Below are 25,664 nucleotides of genomic sequence, written 5' to 3' on the forward strand. Positions count from 1 at the left end.
TACAATTTTGGTTTGTTATTTTATTAGCTATAGAGAAGACTACCACAAAGATTGTGAATTTGTACACTTCTTCTTCCCATTCTGCAATTTTTGCTTTGTATATTTTGAAGTGATATTACTAGGTACACAGAAGTTTAGAATTTAAATTTGTCTTCCTGGTAAACGATTATTTTAGAAATAGGAATGTCTCTCTATATCTAATAATGTTTCTTGCATTAAGGAATATCTTGTATAATGTGATATAATACATCAACTTTCTTTTGTTTAGTATCAGTATGGTATTTCTTTTACTATCCTTTTATTTACATTTATACATTCTTTTTAAAGATTGTACTCTTGTAAGCAACATATATTTAGCTTTCTTTTTTTCTAAATCCCATTTGACATTCTTAGTCTTTTACTTGGCATATTTGAGTCTATTTATATGTCATTTATTTTCATTGGGTAAATATAAACATTGATTCCCCTTCTGAGACCTTCTGTCTCTGTCCCAAAGTTCTAGTGAGAGGTCAAAGTCTCAAGTATCGTTTCTGTTCCTGAGATCTCCTCATTTTTGCCTCAGAGAATCTATTTATTTCACTGAAGCGGAGTCTGAACCTTGCACCCACCTGGGTGCCAGCCCCCACTCTGAGCAGTGCTCAGACTCATAGGCTCCAAGATTCTTGCCCAGAAGAAGCCAGAGCCACGGAAGGGTGGGTGGTACTGGGGACAACAGCCAAAAGCTTGCCAGTGTTTTCTTTTTGATTTGTAGGGGTTCTTTATATATTCTGCATATGAGCCCTTTGTTAGTTAGTGTTGGAAACATATTCTCTAGTCTATGGCTTGTCTTTTTGTTCTCTTAATGATACCTTTTGATGAGTACAAATTAAAATTTTAATATGACCAATTTAATGACATATTTTTTAAAAATTTTATTTAAAACACTGAGAGGGGAGGGAATGGTTTGAACCCTTGAGAAACCTTGAACTTAGAGTAGGATAGGGCAGGAAACTCCCTGAAGTTTCTGGCCTTATTAAGGAATAATCTTAGCCTTTCTGTTTACATTTTCACACAGATTTATGCAATATTTTATGCGACTAACTCTGGGAGAGAATAGATCCCTTAGAGACAATGCCCTCCACTGAATTTATTATACTCCATGTCTAATATAAACAATTCAAGATGCTGTATCCTGGCTGATTTGGTTTCAAAGGATGGTAGAGCAAGGAGAAGGAGGAAACAGTCATAAGTTTTCACACAAAGCCACATAACATATTATTTTCAACCTGTATACATTCCTAACCAGAAGGAGAAAACTGGAATAGTAATAAGGGTAAGAAAAATAGCTTAAGATCTTCCTTAAAACAAAACCAAAACTTCTTTCAGGAGAGTGGCACTGGTGAGTGACACAGAAGTACCCATCACTAGTGCTTGGATGTCACACTTGCTTGGACGACAGACAGGAGGGGGCCCTCACAGATGCCCAGGAACAGATACACCTATCAGGTGCACCTCCCTCTGCTCTGCTCCGGTCCCCTACTGCTTCCCCCTTACACAGATTAAGGCCCTGCTGCCCAGCTGTGCACAGGAGAGTTGAGAAGTTGCTAAGACAATATGCCAAGTGGATGATTTCCTTCTGGAGTGCTGATCTGGGAGGAAGGAAGCTGGACTGAGCACAGACAAGCTCAGGAAGAGCAGACAAGCGAACAGAGAAAGGCCACAAGGAGTCCCGCTTACTGCAGCTGGAAGTGCTTGATCTTGGTAACCAGCAGTCTGTACTGGGCACCCAGGGGCGCCATGGATGCGACATCTACAAATATCAGTTGCTCCAGAGGCCCCGTTTCATTGGTTGCTTCTGAGGGACATAAGGTGCGGCTCACTTCCTGGTAGTTGTATCTCCTCTGGTATCTGCAGCAGCCAGTGGAGAGAAAAGCCAGCGAGAAGGAGAAAGACACTCAATGAACGAGCAGGGAAAGGAACATCTCGTTTCACTTCTCCCTGAACTTCTTTCCAAGTCCTTATATTTAAAATTTCATACTGGACCTACTGATAGTAATTTTAGAGCTACTGTGTTTGGCACACATTGTGTGACATTATAACACAGATATGAGGGCTGTTGAGTGCTGAGCAGTTCACTTAGGTGTCTTCATTACCAAATCATCCTCCTAATTCAGTCAGGAAAATTATCAGATTTTGAAGGGAAAACTGTTCTGATAAAACAACCAGTTGATTCCATTTTTCCGATCTTCAAGCTTTTGCTAAATGAACATAAAGAAAGCCCCAGAGTCCAAGTCAGGGCATTAGAGTCAGTATTTCAATCCTCACATGTCTTAACCTTCAAAAATGATTTAACACTGTACTATGTGCCCATGTCTGCATGCCTTCTGGTTTGTTCTTGTTAGTGCTCTAGTGCCTTATACAGCTTCCCCTGCAAAAATATAGATTCCATGAGGCAGGGATTTCGCTGTTGTCTTCCACCACTGTATCCCTAGCATCTATCATTTAGTAGCGCTCAATAAATATTATGGGATAAAGAAAGTACACTTGGTGAACATTATGAAGAATTGGGGGAGGTGTCACTCATTGAAGTTGACTGTGGGACCCAGCCCTGACCTTGGTGGATGACCTGCTAACCAACCAAGAGTAACAGAACATTCTGGGTAGAACTAAAATGTTAAACGTTCTTCTAGGTGCTACAAATCTAGACAGAGTGCTTGTCAGAACCTCAAAGAGGAGAGAAACTGAACAGAGCTGAACGGTCAATGCACGCACCACGACAACTGTTTGCACTTAGCATGCCTAATATGTCAACATTCTGCACGTCTGATTTCTCCTTTCACTAGGGAAAAGAGCAATTAAGGTCTAGCACATCGAAAGAAAACAAAGGTAATGAAGCTGTCGGGGAAAGATCCACTTACAGTCCTTGGAAGAGCAGAGGAACCTGCCAGGACAGCACCTCTTTCTGCTGGCGAACCACGACCAGGACTGGGTAGTCGAGGTTCTCGGAGGAGCTGTTCACATACACCCGCACGGCGTTCACCTGCGAGCCAGGGCAGAGGGAGAGGAAATGCAAGTCACACGCGCACGCGCACGCACAGACGTGGTACATCACAGCTGCCATCGGAAGCTCTGAAAAACTTTAATTCATACGTTTGCTGCTGACCATAGACACTCCAAATATCCCAGCTGTCTTCTCCTCATTCATATTGTAACCATAGTCAGTTTCGACACTGATTGCACAATGAAATCACCAGGGGAGATTAAAAAAAAAAAACTGATGCCTGGGTCCAACCCTCAAAATTTTGACTTAAGTTGTCTTGGGTGAAGCCAAATTATGGAGGCTTCAAATGGCAGGCTGAGGAGTTTGAATTGGGTGGTCAACACAAGATTAGGAGAATAAGCCCAAACAGAAAAAGAAAGATGTTGATGTGCTTCTCTTCTTATCTGAATATAAATGCTAAATACACAAATATCTTTTAAAAAAAATACCTACAAGTGCCTCAGTTGCTAACAAACTTTAATTTTGGTTTGGAAAATCATTCTGTGCTTCAGACCAAAATGTTATTGCCACATTGTATTAAAGTCTAGCAGATGGCCTGACGCTCCCCCAGCAACAGTTACGATAGGGGCCGAAGAGTCTTCTCTTTGCCCTGCTCCAAGGCATAGATCAATCCCCAACACTAAATGCTTTGTTTTATCAGCAGATCCGTGGCTTCTTCTGAATACATGTGTCACCCCGAGGATTGAACACTATCATGGCTGTTTAAAAGACAGGAAGTTGAATTGTGCCCCTGGATCTAGATGGTTCTGGTGTTTCCCTTCAGTTTTTTTTTTTTTTTATAATACTATAGGCAATAGAAAAAAGGCAAAGTAAGAAAAAGTTGATCTTTCGTATGAGATTTTTTTTTCCCCTAATGAATTTAAGCCCTAGTGTTCTCTTGAAAACACCTTATTAGGGGAAAGAATTGAAGCAAGAAAGGCTTGCAGTGAAACCCTGAAGATCTATGACATGTTCAAAATGGAAACTGAGAGGTAGCAGAGTAGCATGGGAATCATAGATTATTACTATTTGGATCTCTTATATCATTCTTGATTAAGACACTTAGTTTTTTAATGTTAAAACCGTCCAAGAGTAATTTATAATTAGATAAGAAGTGCTTGCTCACAAAGGGAGAGTTTTCTTGTGCCTGTGCTCTACATGTTTCCATGGAAATTATGCTGCAGCTGATCATTGCCAACACCCTGTCTCTAGTGCAGACCTCTTTCCTAAGCTCTGGATGTTCCACAGGCACCTCAAACTCAACCTGTCTGAAGTGGCACCTGTCACTTCCTTCACCCCTAACTTTCATTTTTTCTGAATTTCCTTGCTCCTTGAATGGCCTCACCACACAGCCATTATTCTGAGCCCGAGTCATCCTTGATTCCTACTTCTGTAGCATTCTCCATCAATAGGTCATCAAGTTCTACATAGTGTTCATACCCAGATCCTCCCCTCCCCCACCAATGACACTCCGAGTCCAGTCCTTTATTACTGTGACCCTCCCTGACAGCACCTTATCTAGTCTTCTTATCCCCAGGGCTGTACTCCCTCAGATGCCAATTTCATCTTGGCATTCTCCTGCTGAAAAGGCCTTCAGTGGCTCTGGGAATTTTCAGATTTTCCTCCAAAGGAATGGGAATAGTATTTTTATGACAATATAGAATAGAATAATGAATCCTCATGTACTTATCCAGCTTTAATAATTATTAAAAATTGTACCATTGTATTTCATTTACACCTTCCATTTTCCACACACATCCTTTTTGGGTTATTTTAAAGTAAATACCAAAGATCATACCTTTTCATCTGTAAATATTCCCATCTATACCTCTAAGGGATAAGGCCTCTTCTTTTTAACATAACACATTACCATTATCATACTCAGTAAAATTAATAATAGTTCTTTAAAACCACCCAATATCCACACAGTGTTTGAATTTCTTCATTTGTTTAAAAAATTGTGCTTTTTTCAGTTTTTAAATTTTGAGTACAAACAAGATCCACATATTGCATTTGGTTGATATGTGTTTTGAATCTCTTTTAATCTAAAGGTAACCCCCCCGCCCCCACCGTTGGGAATTTATTTGTTAAAGAAAGCAGCTCACAAAGCAGCAGTACAAACCTGAAACATCCACATACTAGATTTTGCTGACTGCATCCTGTGGTGTCATTGAACAGGTTCCTTTATCCCCTGTATTTCCTGTAAACTGGCAGTCAGAGCTAGAGGCTTGACTAGATTCAAGTAAATACATTTCTCCATCTTTTCCTTGGATTTGGAATTAGAGTCAAGAAAGTTTTCACCACTCCAGGTTACTGAGGCCTATATTTTATTCTAGTACTTTATACTTCTAATATCATATATTTTTTTAAGTATTTGTTTATTTATTTATTTATGGCTGTGTTGGGTCTTCATTTCTGTGCGTGGGCCTTCTCCAGTTTTGGCAAGCGGGGGGCACTCTTCATCGCGGTGCGCGGGCCTCTCGTTATCGCGGCCTCTCCCGTTGCGGAGCACAGGCTCCAGACGCGCAGGCTCAGTAGTTGTGGCTCACGGGCCCAGCTGCTCCGTGGCACGTGGGATCTTCCCAGACCAGGGCTCGAACCCATGTCCCCTGCATTGGCAGGCAGACTCTCAACCACTGCGTCACTAGGGAAGCCCAGAGTATCATATTTTTAATACTTAAATCCCTATCCCTTCATGATTAATACTAACATATGGTATGAGGAATGATTTTAATTTCATCTTTTTTTTTTTTATATGGCTCTCCAGTTGTCCCAGCACCACCTATTAACAAGTCCATCTTTTCTGCACTGATTTGAATTGCTCTGGGCTTTTCTTGATTACTGCCTTCTTCTCTAGTTTCTTTGCCTGCCAATCCCGCACATGGCCAATTACTTGCTGTTTCTCAAAAGGGCTCTGTCCCCAGTGATTGGCCTTTCAGTATCTTTCTCATCACTAAAGTCCTTTCTTTGGGATGTCTTCCCTGATATGTCCCCATCCCATCAAATAAGTGGGTGTCCCTCTCTTGGGTGGGGGCATGTGGCCTCTGATTACCTCTATACAGCATATTAATACCACTGTGAAATAATAGAAATATGGCCTTTGCCCCCAGTTCCTGGAACAGAGCTCCTAAAACCCTTGTATTTTTCTAAGTGATAAGAGCACTAGTGGCATATTTTGTTCTAATATTTGGTCTTATTCCTGACTGCTGACAGAGCTGCTAAATCCTTTGGAATTTTCTGGGTGACAAGAGTCTCTTTTGTTCTAATGAAGAGACTCTTGGTGGGCTCCTGGCTAACTTCAGTATGGGAGCTGGTCACCCAAAAGACCTAGCCATGATTAGAAGGTTGGAACTTTCAGTTCCACCTCCATCCTCCAGGAAGTGGAGGGGGCTGGAGATTGAGTTAATAATTGATCATGCCCAAATGATGAAGCCTCCATAAAAATTCCTAAAATACAAGGTTTGGAGAACTTCCAGGTTGGTGAATGCATCCATATACCAGGAGGACGGAGCAACCCAACTCCATGGGGATAGAAGCTTCTGTGCTCAGAACACTTTTGGACTTTACCCTATGCACCTCTTCTATATTGCTCATCCTAAGTTATATCCTTTTATAGTTATATCCTACTATAATACTATAGTAATCTAGTAAATAAACTGTATTCCTGAGTTCTGTGAGCTGCTCTAGCAAATTAATCAAACCCGAGGAGGGGCTCATGGGAACCTCTGATTTATAGCTGTTTGGTCAGAGCATAGGTAACAGCCTGGACTTGTGATCAGCATCTGAAGTGGGAGGGAGGCAGTCTTGTGGGACTGAGCCTTAACCTATGAGATGTGATGCAAACATCAGGTAGACAGTGTCAGAACTGGATTGAATTGTAGGATACCCACCCACACAAAACTGCTTAATGTGTGGAAAACCCATAAATCTGATGTCAGAAGTACTGGGTGAGTAGAAGAAAATAGAAGCTAGCTTTCTCTACAGACAACCACAAAACACTTTTTCATGCAGTCAAATTTATTCCTTTTTTCTTGGTCACTTTTAAAAATTGAGATATAGATAACATACCACACAACTCACTCTTAAAGTGTATAATTCAGTAGTTTTTAGTATATTCACAGAGCTGTGCACCCATTACCACTACCTAATTCCAGAATATTCTCATCACCCCAAAAAGAAGCCCTGTACCCATTACCAGTCACTCCTCATTCCCTTCCTCCCCCAGTGCCTGGTAACCACTAATTTAACTTCTCTATGGATTTGCCTATTTCACATAGGATATTTCATATACGTGGAATAATGTAATATATGCTCTCTTGTGTCTGGCTTATTTCACTTAGCATAATGTTTTCAAGGTTCTTCCATGTTGTAGCATGTGTCAATACTTCATTTCTGTTTATTGCTCAATAATATTCTAATTGAATGAATATACAACATTTGTTTAATCTTCAGTTAATGGAAATTTTGGTTGTTTCTACTTTTGGCTATTACAAATAATGCTGCTATGAAACATTTGTAAACAAGTTCTTGTGTGAACATGTGTTTTCAATTCTTTCTTTTTAAAAAAAATTTTATTGGAGTATAGTTGATTTACAGTGTTGTGTACAGCAAAGTGAATCAGTTATTCATATACATATATCCACTCTTTTTTTTTTTTTAGATTCTTTTCCCATATGGGTCTTTATAGAGTACTGAGTAGAGTTCCCTGTGCTTTACAGTGTTTTCAGTTCTTTTGAGTGTATACCTAGGAGGAGAATTGCTGGGTGACATGGTAACTCTTATGTTTAACTTTTTGAGGAACTGTCAAAATGTTTTCCAAAGAGGTGCATCATTTTATATTCCAGCAATTTACATTACCAGCAATGTAAAAGTTTCAAATTTCTCCACATCCTTGTCAGCACTTATTATTGTCTGTCTTCTAGATCGTAATTATGTGGGTGTGAAGTGGTGTCTCATTGTGGACGTGGACCTCTCAGTATTCTAACATTTAGTTTACCTGTCTGGCTCTTCTGCAAAGCTGAAAACTTCACCTTTGGCATCTGTGGTGCTGGCAAAATGAATTAACTTAGAAGCAGGCTCACTTTTGAGGTTCATAACACAAACACCAACTTACAGCACATGTGTTTAGAGCACACTTTTGTCTGGCTTAAATCTATAGCAGTCAGAACTGAGGTAAAAACCTAAGGAAAGCTGTGAACTAGGCCAGCTTCATCTTTTGCTTGTCTGCTTCCCTTTTCGTTACCTAGGCTGCAGTCTTCTCCTTCCTTCTTAGGTACTTAGTTCCAGAAGGGATTTCCCTCCATTTTTTTTTGTTTGTTTGTTTGTTTTACATGTCACTCTAAGGCAGTGATTCTCACATTTTAGTGTGCTTTTTAGCATTTGAATCTGTCAAACCCCCCCTCATCATTTCTGGAGTAGAACTTAAAAATAATGTGTTTTTAACAGCATGCTAGAGGATTCTGATACATGTGAATTGGAGCCCACACTTTGGGAAGTACTGTTCCAAAGAAACCATCTAGTAGATGGCCCCATCTGTCAGCAACTTGCCAACTGCCCATTATTATGAGATGCACAACCGTGGGATCACCAATGTCACTAGCACGTCTGGAAGCTAGTGTGTCTGGTGGGGCTGAAACTGGGCCAGCAGGAAGGAGGTCTGCTGGGAGCAGAGCAGGGCAGATTGTTACTCCACTCCACTCTTTATCTCCACACTCTTTTATTCCTGGTCTGGCTCTTGTAACCCACTTAGTTTTTTAAATTATTTAATAATGATCTTACTAATTATAATAAAAAAAACTCAGAGATACTGGCATAATAAATTGCAAAAAAAATACATTAGAGTGGGAAATAGAAAACACTGGGCAGTTTTTCAAGATGAGCAGTAATGCATCACCCCCAGGAAAGGATAAAAAGTCCTGTTAAAATGTTGCTTTGCTTTTCCAGAGACCAATATGCAACTGAGAAAGTTTGGATTACATTTGCAGCAGTGAAGTCAGCCATGTAAAGCCAAAACTAAATGAAGGTATTGACAATACATAATGGACCCTGATACCTGGTAACAGACTACTGGTTGTTTTTAAATTTTATTTTATTTATTTTTTTTATACAGCAGGTTTTATTAGTTATCTATTTTATACCTATTAGTGTATATATGTCAATTCCAATCTCCCCAGACTACTCTTAAGAGCCAAGATTTTCCCTCCTGTTGCTTCTTCCTGTTGTCATGACAACAAGAGCACTTTTATTACATATATCTTGTTCTCTTCCTATGGTACTACAAGCAGGGAATTGCATTATAACTATGAGGGAAGAATTATTTAAGTACTCCTATCTCTGATATTATATAGATCACAATTACAAAAGGTCTTAAAGCTTAGAGAGTCCCTTTTTAATCTTTTAGAACATGTCAGTAGGGAAAAGTTCAAAATTACAAATAATCGAGTTCTGTTGCAGAAAGAGGGTGAAAATGAGTTTAATTCAAATTCTAGTTTGGTTTTGCTAAAATAATGAGACTGTAGGCTTTATTGGAATATCAGATTAAGAATCAGAGATTACTGGTTTCCATTCTTAGGCACACCATTGTTTTCTGGTGTGATCTTGAAAAACTGATTCCACTTGTAAAATAGCTACCATAGTATTTGCTAATGGTTCCTTTTCCTCATGTTACAAACATTATGAAACGATTTTTTTTACAAACACATACAAATGTTATTTGGTAACTGTTTTAATAACCCTGTTATGTTCACTGGGTGTGTATTTTGGGGGTGTTTAGGTTCTTTGGTCCTTCTGTCTGTCCTTCCTTCCTCCCTCCCTTCCTTCCCTCTTTCCTACCGTGCCATGCTCCCTCCATCATTCATCAAATAGTCACTGAGTCAGGAGCTATGGGAGGTGCTAAGGATATACTAAGGGGAACCCTGTCCTTGAGTAGCTCATCATCTAGTCAGAGAGACAGATGGTGTTATCATCAAAAGCATAATGTGATGATATTATAGTAGCAATGTGAGCAGGTGCTGTGGGCCCCCAGAGGACAAAGTGGCTACCCATGTGGAAGAGTCAGAGTAAAAAACACAGAAGCTAGTTGGTTACTTCCCAAGTTATAGGGAAGTTGGGATTGTTCACATAGGTCCTGCTGTTGCCTGCCTGGCGCACATGACCTTGACTCATGGCGTTAGAGAACCTTGCATCTGGGAAGGTACTCAGGGAGATCATCTAGTCCAAAGGTTCCATTTACAGAGGAGGAGCCCGAGACGTAGAGGTGATATGACTTCCCCAAGGATGCTCAGCTATGGAAGAATCATTACTAGAACCCAAGCTTCTTGCAGCCCAGTCTCCACACAGTGCTTGGTCAGATCATGCTATCATCACCATTTTGAATCCCTGACTCCACTGAACACCATTGTGGATGTAGACTTCTACTGTGACATCAAGAAGCTATATAAACACCATAAATGAAGGGAGAGACAAACCACAGTATAGGAGATGTTATTTGTACATATACAACAGACAAAATATCAGTATTGTGAATACATAAAGAATCTTGAAAACTCATAGAAAAACACAATAACCCAATAAAAAAATGGGTAAAGGATGTAAAGAGCAACTGAAGAGAAGGCTGACCAAAGAACATGTGAAAAGATGAGAATATTTTACACTCATCAGAAAGGTAAAGACTCAAAAGTATGACAATACCACATTTACAAGGATGGAGAGAAATAGGAACTCTTACATATTGCTTACGAGAATGTTATTCGGTACAACCATTTCAGAGAACAAGCTGGCAATATCTACTAAAGCTGAAGACGACTTCACATTACATCCCAGCATTTCCACTCCTAAGTTTACACAAAGTCATGAATAAGAATGAAATGAAATGAAGTAGATTATGGATCAGGGTGGATAACTCTGAAGAAGATAAATTAAGAGAAAGAGCAGGTTGTATGATCCTATTTACATAAACTTTGTAAACAAGCAAAACAATAATATCTGTCTATCTTTCTATCTATCTTTAGTAAAATATATATACATGGAATTAATAAACACCAAATTCAAGACAATTGTTTTCAAAAACTTGGAAGGATCTCAGACTTAACCCCAGTTGCCACAGTTTCATAGATACTGATAGAAGACCCAGACTCATGGGTTAGGAGCAAGTACATTATTAGTCTGGTCACAACATGGGCAGAAAGCCTGCCTGAACTTTCCCCAGAGAGGGACACCATCTCTATTTTCTGAGGTGTTCACTATACAAATGTCCTTGAAAGAACAGTGTAGAAAAATTTCAGTCATTGCCTTCCTGTAAGATGTGCAGAAATCAAGAGACCTATGAAGAAGTGTCTCCCTAAAATGGTTACTTTGGGGGATGAAGGAAGAGGATGGGTGGAGGTAAGTAGGGAATTATAATCGTCTTCTTGTTTCTTAAGCTGAGTTGTGGGTACACTGGTGTTTGTTATATTATTTTCTATACTTGTTTATATGTCTGAAATATTTCATCACCATAATCATCATCATCATCATCAAGAAGCCGTGATGTGCTGGCGTTTGTGTTTGCCCACTTCTGAGCAACAACCCTCATTTCATACATTTTATACAGGTTCTTTGTTTTTGTTTTTGTTTTTGGCCACGTGGCTTGCAGGGTCTTAGTTCCCTGACCAGGGATTGAACCTGGGCCACGGCAGTGAAAGTGCCAAGTCCTAACCACTGGACGACCAGGAGATTCCCTGTACAGGTTCTTTGCTATTCAAGGAAGTGGCAAACAGTCTCCAAAACATACTCTCAGATAGTCTGTCCTTACTAGTGCTTGACCTGCTTGTACTAACTTCACCGATTATAGCCTGCCCACCCTCCCACCCACCTTGCACACGCGCAGCCAGCTGGAAAACTTTACATTGTCTTTGGTCTGATTAACATAACTCATTTCTCCATTGCTCTTCCTGGAAAAGAAATATGAAGATGAAGCTAGTACTGCACTGGACAGTAATGTGCCAGCCTAGATTCCGTGTTATTAGGTGTGTGAGTTTTCCTAGGGCTGCCGTAAGAAAGTACCACAAACTGGGTTCTTAAAACAACAGAAATGTATTCTCTCACAGTTCCAGAGACTAGAAGTCTGAAATTGAGATATCAGCCAGGCCACGCTCCCTCTGAGAGTCTGGGGAGAATCCTTTCTTGCCTCTTGCTGCTTCTGGTGGTGATGATCAATCCTTGAGGTTCCTTGGTTTGCAGCTGCATCACTGCAACTCATGCCTCTGTCATCACGGTATTCTACTCTGTGTCTGTTTCACATTCTGTTCTATTCTCCGTGCATGTCTGTGTCCAAATTTCCCTATTCTTATAAGAATTTCAGTCATATTGGATTAGGGCCCACCTTAATAACCTCATCTTAATTTGATTACATCTGCAAAGATCCTACTTCCAAATAAGGTCATATTTACAGGTCCCAGGGGTTAGAAGTTCAACATATATTTTGGAGGTAGGGACATAAATCAACCTATAACATTGGATCTGTAGAATTTTGAGGAATAAAGCCATTCAGGTACAGATCTGTACCTTTCCCTGACCAGCAGGTTATCTCCAACTTGTAACCACCTGCCAAGAGCCTTCATGCTGAATGAAGGAAGGCTTGCTGGGAGAGTCCATTATGTGACTGTTGTATGAAAACAGCTGCCTGGAGCTAAGTGGCCTTGCAGTTCTGAATCCTTTTCTTTCTTTCTTTTTTTTTTTAAAATAAATTTATTTATTTATTTTTGGCTGTGTTGGGTCTTCGTTTCTGTATGAGGGCTTTCTCTAGTTGCAGCGAGCGGGGCCACTCTTCATCGCGGTGCATGGGCCTCTCACTATCGTGGCCTCTCTTGTTGCGGAGCACAGACTCCAGACGCTGCAGGCTCAGTAGTTGTGGCTCACGGGCCCAGTTGCTCTGCGCATGTGGGATCTTCCCAGATCAGGGCTGCAACCTGTGTCCCCTGCATTGGCAGGCAGATTCTCAACCACTGCGCCACCATGGAAGCCCTCCTTTTCTTATTAGAGGCTGGAAAGTCCTAGTAAATGAAGCATTTCATCCCACAAGTTTTATAACTACTGCAGGGAACTGAGCTGCTTTAATCACAGGTTATACTTTTTTTTTTAAAAGATAAGCTTTAAAGTAATTCCTTTAGTTATTGATGTGACTGTTTAAAATTCCCTCTGCCTGATGTAGCCTTGGAAAACCATCTTCTGTAAACTTACGCTATAAGGCAGAAAGATACATAGAACTGGATTTTATTTCTGGCACTACATCTACTCTCTGGGTGACTTTGTACATTCTCAGTTTCCTCAACTGTAGAATGGGAACAGTAACACCCAAACTATCCACCTCCCTAGACTATGGGTGCCCTGTGTTTTGTGACCTGCCGAGCACCAGGCAGGGCAGAAGGCAGAGCTGTCCCACCTGGGCTCTGGGTTGGGGCAGTGCTTTTCCACTCCCACGCGTTCACCAATCAATCAGTTATGACTGTCTTTTTTTCACATGTGGAGACACACTTTATAAGCCCAACTGCCCCCGGAGCAGAGGAGAAGGTTATGCAGTCCATCTCACATAGGATATTAATTTCCTTTCGCAGCTTGGCTTCCAGCTTTCCCTGGAACAGCTCATTCATCTCATCGAAAAGAGCAGTTTACCCCTTGGGAGCTATTTATTCCCTATTCTTTTAGATTCTCAGCATTTACAAAATGAATACAATTCAGAGCACTTTCCCAAGAATCATGCTTTACAGACCTCATCTCACCAATTTCATTATGCCAACAATAATCTGGGCAGAAATACATTTATATACTCTTTCCTCTTTTGGCTTATGATTTAAATTTTATTTTAAACATTTCAATTCCAATAAAAACATGGGAAAGCAGTGAAGAGGGGTGTAATGATTGGCAGGCCAGGAATATAGAACAATATATGGTCTAGATTCTAGCTACTTTAGGATGAACTTTGTTCATTCTATAAATATTTGACTCCCCACCCTGTGCCAGGCATTGTTCTGGGCATGGGAGATACATTACTAAGCAGTGTTGGACATAGCCTTTGCCCTCACTGAGATCACAGGTTTACACATGGAATGCCAATTCCACAAGCAAGTGCATTAATATTCAAGTTGCTGTGGAAGTGCATGGCACAGACTTTCCAGGGAATATCTTCCTAAAGGATGAATAGGAATTAACCAGAAAAAATGTGGACAGAGCAAGAGAAATGTCCAAACAAAGGGAACTGTGTAGCAGACATAAGGAAGGAAAGAGAGGAAGGAGGGAAAGGAGGAAAGAGAGAGAGAGAGATAAGGGAAGAAGCGAGTTTGAAGAATTAAGGGAAAATCAGTTTGGCTGAAGCCTGAGGTGCATGAAAGGCCATGATAGTCCTGAAGAGTCTTAAAGTCATAGTTAGAGAGGTTGGGGCTTTACTCTAAGGACAATAGAAAGCCTCTGGAAGGTTTTAAGTGCTACCACCCCATTGCTAATGGGCCATCCCTGGACACCCAGTGCTGCCTCTGTTGCTGCTGAACAACTGCTTTCCTGCGTCACTGGCTCCCAAGTCAAAGCTGTCTGGAAAGGAGATCTGATTGGTAGCGCGGAAGGGCCACGACCCGAGCCTGAGCTTGTTGGATTGGGAGGGGTGTATTCAAGACAGCAGATGGCTGCTGTTCTGCTTCCCTAGTGGAAGGAGCTCTATCTCCAGCAGAGACTCATGAAATGAGGATTTTCCCCAAAACATATAGGAATGGGGTTCAGATACTGGGCAGTTAAAACATGGCCAAAATTCCACTACACTTGGAATCCCTTTCACATGCCACACAAGACTATCCGACAGAACAAATGTTCTATAGAACACACTTTGGGAATTGCTGTGATATTTTTTTCACAAGAACTGAGGTCAAATCAGGTATGTCCTGAAGACCCTAACTCTCCCTAATCTGGCCATTTAATATCATAAAACTTAAGGACTGTACTACCCAATTTAGTGCTCAGTTACATCATATTTTCATGTTTTGTGATATTTGCTAATTGTTCCATGTATTTGTTTTGTCTCTCTTTGAGGATTTTATCTGTGACATTATTTGGAGTCAAGCATGTATTTGACACTTCGTACATACAGTTTCTGTTTTCATCTGAGCGGAGGTAGTCCAGCTAAGGTTGTAGCTTTCAACAAGTCCTAAAAAACACCCCAGGATGTCAGGCAAATGGCTTTTCTTAATTCTTCAGCATTATTTCTACAGATATTCCTTTCTCTCCATTTGTTTTCTTCCTGTGGGACCCCTATTATGTTGATGTCATAATTGGGTCCACCCTCCCAATCTCTTAATTTTTCTCTTTATATCCTACATCTCTTTAGGTAGATCCTCAACACAATCCTCCCGTTCTCTAATCCGTTATTCATTCGAACGTCCAACCCATTGCTGAGGTCTTTATGTAAACAGTATTATTTTTTAAATCTGGGATTTCCCGGTTGCTTATCTTTCATCTTTATAGCTGTAACCTGTTTCATTTGAACAACGTCCTCCTATCCACATCTCTTCCAGGATAGTCACTTTGCTTATCATGAAGTCTTATTCTTCCTGTTCATTAACTCTGCTACATCTGGTAAAGGTCATTCAGTTTGACATTTCTCACGTAACTTCCCTCTGTAGATCTGTTGTTATCTTCTCCCATGAGCTCTGATTCCCTGGGCTATCAGCTACCTGGGGTCCTAGCGTGAACTCCAGAGGGGAGGAGCTAAATGTGAGGGGAGTTCAGGGAAGAAGGAGGGACTGGAAGGGTGGAGAGCCTCTGAGTTGACCATGCCCCTTTTCACCCCCCTCCAGGGGTCCAGTCTGCCCCCCCATCTAATTTTACTTCTACCTTCCCGCCCCTTGTCCACCCCCCCCCCCGCCCCTCCCCCCCACACTGTTCCTGCTCCCATCCTAACCTGCCGGCGTCTGCCCTGTGAAGGGGCCTGTGGGAAAGCAGGGACTGCTCAGGGTCAGCAGGTCAACAGGCACAGTGGTTACCCTTCTCCACGCCAGCCTCCACAGACATTATCCCGCGAGCCAGCCCGCCCTGGGTGGGTGCTGCTTGTTTCCTCCCTCCTGATGATGACAAGGCAGGGCAGGCAGCAGTACACCTGGGCCAAACCGAGGGAGGCCAAAAAGCACCACAAGAAAGCTCTCCCCCAACCTATTCCCTACCCATGGCCTCTTAGACTGAGGGTGGCCACTTGCCTCTCACCCCAAGAGCTGACCATCTTCTGTCTCTCCAGGCCTCTCACAGACTTTGCATTAGCTCCTCTGTCCCACTGCCCTCCGTCTGGCTTGAGGCATCTCCAGCCTTGGCTCCTGGGAGAGAGCCAGGGGCCTCTGTTGGTTCACCAGCCTCGTAGGTATCTGAGTCTGCTTATCTCTGTGTGTGATTCCTTTTTCCTCTTTATCTTTCCTGTCTTTTTCTCTCTATTTCCTGCTTATATTCCTTCTCTTGGGAGGGAGAAAAAATTATAAAGAGGTAAAAATAATTTATTTTATGGTTTGAGGTAGAACACAAGGATCTACTCCCTGGATTTTATTTATATGCTGAGTGATTGCACTGCAGGCATGTTTCTTCTAGAGCTATTCTGAGGCCTCCTTCATTAATGCTCTAAAGATGGAAAAGCACTACAAAACTGCGATGATTGTCAGAGTTATGATCTGATGTTTACCAGCTCTTTATTTCTGTAGTGGTATTCATCGCCAGACTGGTGCTATTTATAACTTTAAATAAGTATTGGCTGGCAGGATATAAGTATTACCTAAAGAAAACTGCTTTCTAAACAAGACAAAGCCAATCATCTGCAAACATCATCCCCTTCAAAATCTTCAAAGAAAATTTCCTGAGACTAGCAGAAGCGGCCTCAGGGAAGGCCATATTTCAGAGACACAACTATTTCTAGTCATGGAGTAAACACTGTGGCCGAGATGATATATATGACTTGAATTCTTCTCTGGTGCTCAGGTAAGATGTTCCTCTTTAAATGGGCAAAGATAGCCTGCAGTAGCCCAGATTTGCTCCCTTTGGTCCCTGATCACTTATGTCTGGGTCCATGTAGCTGTCTTCCAACAAATGTCCTAGCTAGAGAACACCCCATGAAAACTTTTGGAGGGGTTGATTTGGGGGCTGCCCAGCATCCAAATGCCTTGCATGTTTTAGAGGAACTTCCTCCCCTCCACCCCACTGTGTGAGTTTTGTGGGAGGCAAGGCTGCCTGTAGACGCCATAGGGGCCAGGTACAGGACCCACGCTCAGAGAGTTGGATGCTCCCACTTGGTACTTTCAACGGTGATTAAATGATACAAAGATGAAGGAAGAGTTTAACATTCGCTGTCAATGGTGACATCAGTAGGGACCATGACAACAGGGCCCAGGGGTGACCGTGTCTAATGGCAGAGGAGGTGGTAGTGCCTAGGTGAGCATCCTGGCCACAACATTCCTGCTGTGTGACTCTTGTTATAATATCTTGCAGTGTATTCTCTCTTGGTCCCCATAGTGTGAGCTTAGGAACTCAGGTTGGGTGCTGTCCAATATCCTTCTAGTAAATTCTTTTTCTACTTATGTTAGCCAGTTGATTTCTGTTGCCTGCAGCCAATAACCTTGCCCGACCCCACACCCTCTTTCCTTCTCTGTCTACTTCACTCATAGCCCACAGCTAACTTGAGCCTTACTGTCCACAGATCTCCCCAAACCATCTCTGCACACCCAGACTTCACTCTGTTTGCCTGTTTCCTTATCCCCCGCTTTTTATCCCTTTATTACCCAGATAAACATTGTCCTTCTCCTAGAAACCTATAATTCCTCTACTCTGGTGAAGACGGTGCAGGGAGAGAGTGGGGATGAATACAGGATTCCTTTTTTGCAAGTATTAGAGAGGATAAAATAAAACTGTGAGCATTTACATGCTAAGTTTGGGGGAGCAAAACATACACCCCCAGTTAGACAAATTAAAATAGTTGTGAGTCACTTTGTCCACAAAAGGGCAGTTAGATCTAAAGGGACAGAAAGAGTCAGTCATTCCTGTTTGCTATGGCTTATCTTCATAGCTATTTAGTGGGGATCCAGAAATACCAGTTCTCAGGATTAATACTGCCCTAGAGGAACATATAGGTTAACTGCTTAGGTCTCCAAGCTGCCCTATGTCTGGCACAAAGAAGGAACCCAGCATTAATGACAATAAAGCACAAAAGAGATGAAGACTGGTCCACAGGGTGGTGGGTGCCTGTGGCTCTGTGAAACACTGAAGGAAATCTGTCACATTCACCGTTTTCCTTAGTGTCAACTCTGCTTGCCTGACTTAACACAGGCAAATGGATGCCTGGACGATCCATGGAGGAAAAACAGAAGTGAAAATCCTCTTGTTTCAACTTCCAGTAACTGTAAGGGAGTCAGACATAAAGCTCTTAAACTGTATGATCAAGCAACCTGACTGTGGAATTATGACCATGGTATTTAAACATTTTTATTGTTGTTGATAAGCATAACAGATGTGCTCTTGTGGGAGGTTTAGTAGAAATATCCTGAGGAAATGTCCTCAGGAACCTGAGTTATGTTCCTGGCTTTGCTTCAAACTAGTTATATAATTTGGACAAGTAATTTATTTTACCAGCTCAGTTTTCTCTCCTTTTAAGAGAGAGGAGATTGGGTAATTTAAAAGGTCCTTTCAGCTCTTAAGGTTAAGATACAATTACCTCTTTCTTATGGTTTTGAGGGATATTTTGTGTTTCTTTTACTGATAGAAAAAATAGAAAAAACATCACAAATGCAAGCCCAATGACACACTTCTGTAGCTAAGCAGACTTGACAAAGAAAATCTTGTTGACGTGAAGAAAGGAAACAATGGTACGTGAAGTCAAAACAAATATATACTGATTGCCCAAATAATGTATGCTCTTCGTCCTCCACTGTTGGTATTATTAACATTCTATAGCAAAACCTTAAAAATTGGGAGACCGGCTCTGAATCAGGAAGGAGGGAACAAAACATATCTCCTGAGATGAAGAAGAAAGAATATTTTGCCAGTAGCAGAGCTTCAAACGACCAGAGAAGAGGAAGAAACTTGATGGACTGACAGTGTTCACAGAAGACTGGAAAGACAAAAGGGATGGAAGAAGCAGAGAGACATAAGATACATAGAAAAAAGGAGCAACAAGAGAATGGTAGAGATCGGAGATGGTGGTAACAGAGGGGAAGGTTGGGAACAATGGTAAGAACAATGAGCCCCAAATAAAGAGTTGCTTCAAACTCTTTAGCCCAAGATAGGCTATAAATGTATACACACATACGCAGTACTATAATACTAAAAATATAGGGTGGCCTTTTCAACAAATGGTGCTGGAACAGCTGGATATCATATGCAAAACAAAAACAAAAACCAAACAAAAATTCTAGACAGAGACCTTACACTTCTCACAAAGACTAACCCCAAATGAATCATAAATCTAAATGTGAAATTCAAAACTATAAAACTTCCAGAAGATAATATAAGGAGAAAATCTAGGTGACCTTAGATTTTATGGCAAACTTTTAGATACAACACCAACGGCATGATCTATGGGGAAAAATTGATAAGTGGTACTTCATTAAATTAAAAAATGTCTGCTCTGTGAAAAATGCTATTAAGAGAATGAGAAGACAAGCCCATAGACAAGGAGAAAATATTTGCAAAACTTGTTTCTGATAAAGGACTGGTATCCAAAATCTACAAAGAGCACTTAAAATTCAATGACGAGGAAACAAACAATCCAATTTAAAAATGGGCAAAAGATCTGCAAAGATGCCTCACCAAAGAAGATATACAGATGGCAAATGAGCATATGAAAAGATACTCAGCTGTATATGCCATTAGGAAACTGCAAATTAAAACAATAAGATATCATTCTACACCTATCAGAATGGCTAAAATCTAAAGCACTGACAACACCAGGTGCAGATGAGGATATGGAACAACAGGAACTCTCATTCATTGCTGGTGAGAGTGCAAAATGGTACAGTCATTGTGGAAGACAAGTTTGACAGTTTCTTATAAAACTAAACATACTTTTACCATATGATCTAGGAATTAAGCTCCTTGGTATATACCCAAATGAGAAAACGTATGTCCACACAGAAATCTGCACCCAAATGTTTTCGGCAGCTTTATTCATAATTGGCAAAAATTGGAAGCAACCATGATGTCTTTCATAGGTGAATGGATAAACAAACTATGGCATATCCAGACAATGTAATATTATTTAGTATTAAAAAGACATAAGCTATCAAGCCATGAAAAGATATGGAGGAACCTTGAAAGCATATTGCTAAGTGAAAGAGGCAAGTCTGAAAAGGCTACATGCTGTATGATTTCAACGATATGACATTCTGGAAAAGACAAAACTATAAGGAGAGTTAAAAAAAAAATCAGTGGTTGCTAGGGTTTCAAAGAAAGGAAGAAGGGATGAATAGGTAGAGCACAGGGGATTTTTATGGGAGTGAAATTATTCTATACAATTCACCATAATGATGGATATTTGACACTATGCATTTCTCAAAACCCATAGAACGGTACAACACTAATAGTGAACCTAATGTAAACTGTGGACTTTAGTAAATAATAAAGGCCAATACAATATCAATATAACACCAATATTTGTTCATCATTAGTGTACCACGCTAATGCAAGATATTAATAATAGGGCAAACTGTGTGTGAACGGGGGAGGGTGGGGAGAGGATATATGGGAACTCTCTGCACTTTCTGCTTAATTTTTCTGTAAACCTAAAACTGCTTTGAAGAATAAAGTTTTGTTAAAAATATGTACATATAGGGGACAGTGAGGAAGCAAACAAAGTCGTAAATCTTTTGCAGCCAAGGTTAGGCAGAGGGAGAGGTGAACTTTTATCTACACTTTTAAATGTCCACAGTATCAAGTGTAAGTTCCCAGGTAGCCAAAGGATGTTTTTACTCAGGACAACATGTTACTTGATGATGTTAGATAAACTTTAATTTTGCCACCATTTTTGGAAATTAAGTGTTTTATTCAAACACTTAAGAGTCTAACCAACACATAGGTGATCTTCACTTTTAAATAACCAATACTTTCATAATTACATAGTGACGCCCCTGGCCTTCCTTGGGATCAGCTGTTGAAGGCTGGGTCCAAAATAAAGTTCCTTAAAATTATGGATTGAAAACTAGCTCCTCAAAACCTTTTCAGTGGTCCAAATAGAGAGAAAATTTCCCACTTCTTGGGAGCTGTGACAGGGAAGTGGATTCCTACAGCTTTCTTATCAGGAAAGAAAACTTACATTCAGCTTTCTCTGGACACATTTTTCAATATAAGACAACTTCAAGCCAGCTTCACTCTTCTTGTTCAACCAACTGAAGAATCCCCTGTTGAATCTTGTAGCAAAATTAACATCTGCATATAACTTCTTCCCAATAGTAAAATCAATTTCTTTGGCTATTACTGTCACTTCAAATAAACTGAGGGGGTGAGGGGAATAAGAATTTGAAGTAATTAATTATTACAGCAAATTAATTTTAATTAACTTTATTAATAACATTTACTATATAATTTAAATTTGCTATATAACATTCAGCTTTGCTTTTCAGGAATGGAGCACTGTCTTTTAACATGTAAATCAGCTGCTTCTGCTATCTAATTTTTACACACATTCTTAGAAACATTATTGTATATAAAAACCGAAGGATCTTAGGCTGAGGACTTAATAGAAAACAATGTTATTCTTATTGCTGACCTTAGGTTTTAAGCAAAATACAGGTCCTTAGGTTTTGTTTTGGTTTGCATAGCCAACTAATGTACTGGAAAACCTCAAAGTTTCCATTTTCAAAATGTTCAAGAAAAGAAAAAAAAATCAATGTTTATAATTTTTTTTTTTTTTTTAGCAAAATAGAAAAGACTATGATTATATTGTCTGGCAGCCCATGATATATTTGATATCTTTCTTAGCAAATAAGCAGAAAGGATGGTGAGGCCCCAATTCCAATAGCTCATTAGGTGTGCCTTTAAATCATTAACACACCATCTTGGTGTGTTGACATGAACTTCAGTCAGTGCCAGCATTAAACAATGCAGGAAGAGCTGGCTAACATACTCTGGGGTGCTGCATGGCAACGTGTAATAATGTCAACAGGGTGTGGTTACTTCTATTTGAAATGAGGAAAGACATGCTGGCACTTCTAGCAGCAAAGAGGTTTCACGGTATCTTCAAGTCCCTCGGTCTTTAAGATTCAAGCTAACAGTGAGGAATGACATAGGAGATACATCAGGTAACACATTGAAACCAAATCAGGAAAGGCAGAAAGGCTGAAAATCTCGATGAACTGTATAAGAACCTAAAACACCCTGTCAGAAGGGACCATCACAGCAGTAAAATCTACACAAAACAAAATAACAACTGAAAAACCAAACCCAACACTACAGCAAGCTTATAGACATGGCACTCAGCAAGAAACAAAAAGGAATTGAAAAACAAGTTCAGCACAAGTAGCAAAGGTAGAGGTCCATTGTACAGTTTAACATATGATTATCGGGTCAAGGCAGGCAGAAGATGGGCCCTCCATAAAATCAGACTCATAACTGGAGTAATGTCAGCCCCTAAATACCCTTATGACATGTCGATACTCTTTTTTCAGAGCCACGCAGGAAAATGTGAGAGGTGACTCTACGGACTGAATGTTTGTGTCCCCCCCATCCCCAAATTCATGTGTTGAAGCCTAATCCCCAGGGTGATAGTATTTGGAGGTAGGGCCTTTGGAAGTTAATTAGATCATGAGGTTGGAGCTCTCGTGATGAGATTAGTACCCTTATAAGAAGAGACATGAGAGAGCTGGCTTCTCTCTCTGCTCTCTGGGCCACATGAGGACACATCTGTAAGTGCTGTTTACAAGCCCGGATGCCAGCTCTCACCAGATACAAGTCTGCTGACACTTTGATCTTGGACTTCCCAGCCTCCAGAACTGTGAGAAATCAATGTTTGTTTTCTAAGGCACCCAGTATGTGGTACTCTAACAGCCCGAACTGACTGAGACAGTAACCAACCACCCAGGTAATGTGCTAATGAGATGATTCTTCCCAAACAAGCACCAGTCCAGTTCAGTAAGGAGATGTGGGAGGACAGCAGAGGAGGTTTCTCTGCCTCAGATTGTAAAGAACACGGGGAGAGTACATACGAGATGGAGAGAACTGAGGCTATTGCATCAACATTTTTAATTCTTCTAAGTAGTAATGTATACAGCTAGAAGTTACCCCTGGCATGTCCTGTTCATGAGAACTGGATAGGCTTTTTCAGTCTGGATCTGACAGGCTGGTATAACTGGTTCTAGATACTGGTTGGTATTAATAAAGCCAAGATTTGTTCCTTAGGCATAGAAAACTATATGTCATTAAAAGATAAATGCCTCAGTTTAATAAACAAAATAAAAGAAATAAGTCCAGAGAAACATTTCAAATTCAAAAATCTATGGCAAACAATGAACTCTGTTACTGAAAGCCTCGAGAAGACCTCTTTCTGGGTCATGGTTAGATTTTTATTTAAGGGCTTCTTATCACCATCTAGCTCAAATCTAAACATCTTATTATTGTCGCCACCTGTCTCTACAAGAGTATTCTCATTTCCCAATAAACCTGCTTTTATGCCCTCTGTCCCAGTCAAACCCATCCCTGACAATTTTCTCAACAAGGTGATTTCCTTCTAGTTTGGTCCCAGCCCTTGACACAATGAAACCCTATGCCCCTTGAAAGGAGTCTCCAGACACTGCCCCTCCAGGGACTGAAATGAACCACAATCTTGCCTGACCTGTACCTTCAATCGTTATTTTCATTATCCTTCTTTAAACCAGTCACTCCATTCCTTCAGTGATTTTTCTTTTAACGGCAACCTCATATTTACATTACTCTCAGCCTGGAAGGCATGTGAGACTTTTCTAGGCGCTAGCTTAGCTAATTAGCATGACACATTTGGCTAAATAGTTCTCCAAGACAGCGCTTGGTATGGAAGATGCAGTGGCTGACAGGGGAGGTTAGGAACAAAGTCTCCCACGGCAGTTTCCTCTCTGCACCAAAGCCTAAACTTAGAATAGACTTTCTCCTCCAAGCTGAAGGAAAAAGAAAGGCAAACATACCAATGGCTTGAAGAGAAAAGGAAAAAAGATTAAAACGAAAAATATTAGTCTTTTTTTTTTCTAAACTGAATTCTGTTTTTTCCTTTTTTTTTTTTTAAAAAATGCACTTATCCACATTGTTTTAATTTTTCTTCCTTTGCTTACAGCATTATAATCAGTATTTGCAGACAGTGTCTTTATGAAACATCCAGTGTAATTTTATGAAACATCCAGTGTAATTTGAATGATGATTAGTCTTTTCAAAAATAAAAATCTTTAAATAAAATGTACTTAATTAAATTGAGAAAAACTTGTGTGAAGTCAAGATTTCTGGAGAGCTGCTCTCTGGAGAGCTAGATGCTACATGAAAATTAGGAAATAAAATTTATGTTCATTGGAAAAGAAATGGGAAGCGTTTGAAAAATAGTTCAGGAAAGTCTTTTTATAATGCTCTGTAGTGTGAATTTAATGATTTAATGTGCTACATGTCCATTAGTCCAATATAAACACTGCTTTATGTATTTCATTCAATATTTTTCAGTTTTCCAATTAAGAATACACCTATGTCTAAACCAAATTCTTAGTTGCACTGAAGACAGGTAGATGGGAAATGACGTGTGCAGGGGAGAGAGCCCTGACCAAGACTTTGCTCAGGTTAAAGGAAAAAGGTTCTGCTCTTGGGCTCATAGCTCTTTATTTAGCAGAGTTCTTTAGTGAGTTTGGGGTTGGTCATGGAGGCAAAACTGCTTGATGTGAGAGAATAACAAAAATTTAGAGACTGAGAGGCCAGCATTTGGGGTGAGGGGTGGCCAAGAAGATGGTGACAAGCCAGGGCCTGAAAAATAGTGTCACCTTCCTGATATTTCTCCTGGTGGAGGAATAGCTGGTAAATTGTTATGACAGTGTTGCTTAGATTTCTGGTTTAATCTATCACCTACTCTGTGCTGTTCTGCAATTCCCTTATGTTACTCCAAACCTTCAGTAAAATTCTGCTATATCCAACAGGATTGTGTTCATGGTATTAGAAGGAGGGGGCGCTGGTCTCCAACATGAGGCAAAAGGGACCAAGAAGAGAGGAGGCCATCAAGAGAAACAGAATAATGGTTTGGATGGGTAGGTCAGAACAATGCCATTTCTGGAGAAAGCCAACTGGAATACAGGACTGGAGGGAGAGAAGGGCAGTTTTCCAAAGTAAATTGATTGAGGATTCCACTGTCTTATTTGCACATTAAAGAGAAGTTTCAGAAGGCTGTAAGATTTGAGGACATCTGGTTCATATTATTGCATACTGGCATTAAAATAATTAAAACACTTGAGTTTTCTACTAGTCCTAAGGTTTCCAACTATATTTCTCAGACTAGTAAGATTTAGGGACTGTCAGCTTTTTATTGTATTATGCAAAGATATTTAAAAAACTATCACCATTGTTTCATAAAATAAAGGGCATTTTAACATACGTACAGGCAAAATGGAAAGAGCATAATCTCAGAACAATTTTTAAAAACTTTGTTTTTATCTGAAATGACCTC

The 25,664-nt window shown here is 40.4% G+C and overlaps 1 protein-coding gene across 3 annotated transcripts in view; it reads right to left on the bottom strand.

Annotated features, from left to right (window-relative positions):
- The window catches only part of SIDT1 (SID1 transmembrane family member 1), a 92,998-nt gene that overhangs the window by 65,004 nt on the left and 2,330 nt on the right, over positions 1-25,664 (bottom strand). For all 3 annotated transcript variants that reach the window (XM_057546052.1, XM_057546050.1, XM_057546051.1), the window contains exons 2-3: positions 2,898-3,019; positions 1,717-1,887 (exon numbers count right to left, since the gene is read on the bottom strand). In XM_057546052.1, coding sequence (XP_057402035.1) covers positions 1,717-1,887; positions 2,898-3,019 — 293 coding nt within the window. The remainder of the gene's footprint in view (positions 1-1,716; positions 1,888-2,897; positions 3,020-25,664) is intronic.

Source organism: Balaenoptera acutorostrata, chromosome 4, assembly GCF_949987535.1.
Source record: "Balaenoptera acutorostrata chromosome 4, mBalAcu1.1, whole genome shotgun sequence".
Classification (NCBI taxonomy): Eukaryota; Metazoa; Chordata; class Mammalia; order Artiodactyla; family Balaenopteridae; genus Balaenoptera; species Balaenoptera acutorostrata.